Here is a 6000-nt window from a genome sequence, read left to right as displayed (position 1 = left end):
CAACATACACATACATACATAACATACATACATACATACATACATACATACATACATACATAACATACATACATACATACATAACTGTACATCAAGATACATACATACATACATACATACACACACACACACACACACACACACACACACATACATACATACAAACACACATGTATGTTGAAAAGACTTTGAAAATACATAACATACATACATACACACTACATACACTACATAACATACATACAACATAGGGAGTTGCATACATACATACATAACATAACATACATACATAACATACATACATACATACATAACATACATACATACATACATAAGTTGCATAGCTACATAACCCATGACATACATACATCTGTAGATCAAGATACATGCCATACATACATACATACACCCTGACAACACTACATACATACATACATAACATACATACATACATAACATACATAACATACACTACATAGATCATACATACATACACACATACATACATACATACATGACATACATCATACTGTAGATCAACATACATACATACATACATACATACACACATGACAACACTCATACATACATACAGGTACATACATACATACTGTACATAACATAACATACACTACATACATAACATACATACAGTACACACATACATACATACATACATAGATACATAACATACATACATACATACATAACACTGACACACACTACATGTAGATCAAGAGGCATACATACATAACATACATACATACACACATACATACATACATACATACATAACATGTTTACATACATACATACATACATACTCCAATGAAGAGGTACACATAGATGGTTGTATGGTATATCAGACAGGGCTGTGTTGTGGTTGTTGTGGACACTGCCTTGTATACATACATACATACATACTGCTCTACAACATAAAGGGGGAACTACTCCATACCATACATAACATATGTTCATACATACAAATCATGTACTTACATACATACATACATTAATATACACATTTTGCACACACAGTTTACACACACACACACATACATGAATCAAACATGTGTTATTGAAAAGACTTACATACACTGACTGTACAAAACATTAGGAACACCTGCTCTTGATGACAAACTGACCAGGTGAATCCAGGTGAAAGCCCTTATTGATTAAATCTCTGTATTTTAGATGTTAACCTGTTAAATCCACTTCAATCAGTGTAGATGAAGGTGAGAGACGGGTTAAAGAAGGATTTTAAACCTTGAGACATGGATTGTGTACGTGTGCCATTCAGTATGGTGAATGATTAACAACATATTGAAGTGCCTTAGAACGGGGTATGGTGGTAGCTGCCAGGCGCACCTGTTTGTGTGTCCCTGAACTGTCAACTCTGTATGTTTTTCAGATGTCAACAGTTTCCCATCTGTAGTCAAGAATGGTCCCAGCATCCCTGTGGAACGATTTCAACACCTAAACCAGTGAACATCTGGCCAGCATCCTCTGTGGAGACGATTTCAACACCTTGTAGAGTGAACATGGGCCAGCATCCCTGAGTCAACATGGGTCAGCATCCTGGAGTTTAACATGGGCCAGCATCCCTAAGTCAACATGGGCCAGCATCCCTGTGGAACTGTTTCAACACCTGTTTAGAGTGAACATGGGCCAGCATCCCTGGAGTCTAGTCATCCCTGTCTGTCTCTCCCTGGAGTTGTAACATGGGCCAGCATCCCTGGAGTCAACATGGGCCAGCATCCCTGTGGAACTGATTTCAACACTTGTAGAGTGAACATGGGCCAGCATCCCTGGAGTGAACATGGGCCAGCATCCCTGGAGTGAACATGGGCCAGCATCTCTGGAGTGAACATGGGCCAGCATCCCTGTGGAACGATTTCAACACCTTGTAGAGTGAACATGGGCCAGCATCCCTGTGGAACGATTTCAACACCTTGTAGAGTGAACATGGGCCAGCATCCCTGGAGTGAACATGGGCCAGCATCCCTGGAGTGAACATGGGCCAGCATCCCTGGAGTCAACATGGGCCAGCATCCCTGTGGAACGATTTCAACACCTTGTAGAGTGAACATGGGCCAGCATCCCTGGAGTGAACATGGGCCAGCATCCCTGGAGTAACATGGGCCAGCATCTCTGGAGTGAACATGGGCCAGCATCCCTGTGGAACTACCATTTCAACACCTTGTAGAGTGAACATGGGCCAGCATCCCTGTGGAAACACTACCAACACCTTGTAGAGTGAACATGGGCCAGCATCCCTGTGGAACACTTTCAACACCTTGTACAGTGAACATGGGCCAGCATCCCTGTGGAACACTTTCAACACTGATGTCCTCTGAGTCCAGATGGGCCAGCATCCCTGTTAACACTTTCAACACCTCTGGTACAGAGAACATGGGCCAGCATCCCTGTGGAACACTTTCAACACTGATGTAGAGTCCAGATGGACCAGCATCCCTGTTAAACACTTTCAACACCTCTGTAGAGTCCACATGGGCAAGCATCCCTGTGGAACACTTTCAACACCTTGTAGAGTCCACATGGGCCAGCATCCCTGTGGAACGCACAACACCTGATGTCCTCTGGAGTGAACATGGGCCAGCATCCCTGTGGAACACTTTCAACACCTTGAGAGTCCACATGGGCCAGCATCCCTGTGGAACACTTTCAACACCTTGTAGAGTCCACATGGGCCAGCATCCCTGTGGAAACACTTTCAGCACCTCTGTAGAGTGAACATGGGCCAGCATCCCTGTGGAATGCACTACACCTGATGTCCTCTGGTCAACATGGGCCAGCATCCCTGTGGAAACACTAACACCTGATGTCCTCTGGTACAGAGATGGTGGGTAGCATCCCTGTTAAACACTTTCAACACCTGAGAGTCCACTGGGCCAGATCCCTGTGGAACGATTTCAACACCCAGAGTCCATGGGCCAGCATCCCTGTGGTGGGTTTCAACACCTTGTTAGAGTCACTACCAGCATCCCTCTGGAACGATTTCAACACCTTGTTAAGTCCACATGGGCCAGCATCCCTGGTGAAACACTTTCAACACCTTGTAGAGTCCACATGGGCCAGCATGGTGTGGAACACTTTCAACACCTGCCTGATGTCCACTGGGCCAGAGATCCCTGTGGAACACTTTCACTACCACCTGAGTCCACATGGGCCAGCATCCCTGTGGAACACTTTCAACACCTTGTAGCCTGAGTCCACATGGGCCAGCATCCTGTGGAACACTTTCAACACCTTGTAGAGTCCACATGGGTCAGCATCCCTGTGGAACACTTTCACCACCTGTATGTCCTCATGGGCCAGCATCCCTGTGGAACACTTTCAACACCTCTGGTACAGAGTCCATGGTGGGTAGCATCCCTGTGGAACACTACCAGCACCTGTAGAGTCCACATGGGGGTAGCAACAGCATCCCTGTGGAACACTTTCAACACCTGATGTCCTCTGGTCCACATGGTGCCAGCATCCCTGTTAAACACTACAACACCTTGGTACAGAGATGGTGGGTACATGGGCCAGCATCCTGTGGAACACTACCACCTGATGTCCACTGGTAGCATCCCTGTGGAACACTTTCAACACTACCAGCCTGAGTCCTCATGGACAGAGATCCCTGTGGAACACTTTCAACACCTTGCCTGAGTCCACATGGGCCAGCATCCCTGTGGAACACTTTCAACACTTGTGATGTCCCTCTGGTATGAATGAGGCTGTTCACGGCAAAAGGAGGTGCAACTCAATATTAGGACCAGTTCCTGATGTTCTGGTACAGTGTATAATACTTCAAACAGCTCTCGTTAACACTCAGCCTGATGTCTCTGGTACAGAGATCTCCTTTTCTGTTCTTCTGAAAACAATTTCTTCTCTGATGTCCTCTGGTACAGGATGGTATAAGAACAATGTGGTGATAGATGAGAAGGCCCATCCTGACAAATACACAGCAGAGTAACACTACAACATGCACTCCTCTGGTAATCAAGATGGTAGGTAGCTGTACTAATTAAACACTACAGCCTCTCTGTAGATCAAGATGGTGGTTGAGCAACAGCTATAGTAACACTGACAACACTCTCTCTGTAGATCAAGATGGTGGGTTGCAACACACACTATAGTAACCTGACAACACTCTCTGTAGATCAAGAGGTGGTTGGGTAGTAGCTGTAGTAACCTGACCAGCATGTCCTCTGGATCAGAGATGGTGGGTTGAACACACACAGCAGCTATAGTAACCCTGACAACACTCTCTGTAGATCAAGAAACTTTAAATTATTTAGCTAACAACCCCTGACAACACTCTGTAGATCAAGAAATGTAGGTTGACGTTGGCAGCTATAGTAACCTGACAACACTCTCTGTAGATCAAGAGGGAGTTGCACGTAGTAGCTATTATCACGTTGTAACCCTGACAACACTCTCTGATCAGAAGGGAGTTGCCGTAGTAGCTATAGGTTGACAACACTCTCTGTAGATCAGAGGAGTTGCCGTTGTAGCTGTAGGTTACCTCAGTGCTTTCCTGACAGACAGCTCATGTAGATCAAGGGAGTTGCCACCTAGTAGCTATTAACCTGACAACACTCTCTGTAGATCAAGAGGTGGTTGACGTTCAGCTATAGTAACCCTGACAACACTCTCTGTAGATCAAGAGGTAGGTTGACGTAGTAGCTGGAGTAACCACTGACAACACTCTCTGTAGATCAAGAGGTAGGTTGCCACGTAGCTGTAGTAACGCTGAAAACACTCTCTGTAGATCAAGAGGTAGTTGCCGTAGTAGCTGTAGTAACCCTGACAACACTCTCTGTAGATCAAGAGGTAGGTTTCCGAAGTAGCTGTAGTTGGCTGCTGACAACACCTCTGTAGATCAAGAGGTAGGTTGCCGTAGTAGCTGTAGTTCACCCTGACAACACTCTCTGTAGATCAAGAGGTGCTGTAGGTTGTTGAGTAGTAGCTGTAGTAACCCTGACAACACTCTCTTGGCTGCTCAAGAGGTAGGTTGCATCGTAGTAGCTATAGTAACCCTAACCCTGTGCTGGTTGTCATGGTGCTTTCAGAACAGGGCTGTGTTTGGTTGTTGTGGAGGTGTTGTAATGTCTCAGTGTTCTGCCTGAACAGACTTCCATGGACACGGGCTCAGTACCGTTGTCTGCTCTCAACATAAAGGGAGAGCTCAGCCATCCGTTGGCTGCTGTGGTTATCACCTCAGTGTTCTCTGAACAGACAGCCATTACATCTGGCTTCTGTATCTTTAATTCTCAGTGCTTTCCTTTTGCCAATTATCAGTTTATATTGTGCATCAACTTGCTTTCCTGAACAGACAAATATGCCATTCATCATTTGGCATATTCATTTACATATCCACCAGGGTTCCAGGAGGGAGAGAAACGTTGGAACTGCTTGGTGCTAAACCACGTGAGTCTTTCTGAAATCTGCCTCCTGTTGGCTGCTGTATGTTTAGATGTTAACCCCTAAACAGACAGCCAGTCTAGTCTTGGCCCTGTCTGTCTCATCACCTCAGTGCTTTAGATGAACCCTAAAGCCATGTGAGTCTACGTCTGGTCCCTGTCTGTCTCTCTGTATGTTTAGATGTTAACCTAAACCACCTGAGTCTTTCTGAACAGACCCATGTCTGTTGGCTCTGTATGTTTCAGATGTGCTTTCCTAAACCACGAGTCTAGTCTGGTCCCTGTCTGTCTCTCTGTATGTTTAGATGTTAACCCTAAACCATGTGAGTCTAGTCTGGCCCCTGTCTGTCTCATCTGTATGTTTAGATGTTAACCCAAACCACGTGGTCTGTCTGGTTCATCACCTCAGTCTGTCTGAACAGACAGCCATATCACGTTGTAAAGGTGTCACCTGGTATAACAGTTCAGCCATATGACTGTTGGCTCTGTAGGTTCAGTCTCCTGTCTGTCCTGAACAGCACTGTAGAGGTTGTGCTTAGGTTCTCACCTAGATGTTGTCCCTCAT

The 6000-nt window shown here is 45.2% G+C and overlaps 1 protein-coding gene across 1 annotated transcript in view; it reads left to right on the top strand.

Annotated features, from left to right (window-relative positions):
* myom1a (myomesin 1a (skelemin)) overlaps positions 1-6000 on the top strand; it is a 133374-nt gene that overhangs the window by 32188 nt on the left and 95186 nt on the right. Inside the window, 1 exon segment of the mRNA XM_065006113.1 lies at positions 3922-4019. Coding sequence (XP_064862185.1) covers positions 3922-4019 — 98 coding nt within the window.

This window comes from Oncorhynchus nerka, linkage group LG20 (genome assembly GCF_034236695.1).
Source record: "Oncorhynchus nerka isolate Pitt River linkage group LG20, Oner_Uvic_2.0, whole genome shotgun sequence".
In the NCBI taxonomy this organism is placed as follows: domain Eukaryota; kingdom Metazoa; phylum Chordata; class Actinopteri; order Salmoniformes; family Salmonidae; genus Oncorhynchus; species Oncorhynchus nerka.
This window is presented reverse-complemented; position numbering and strand designations above follow the sequence as displayed.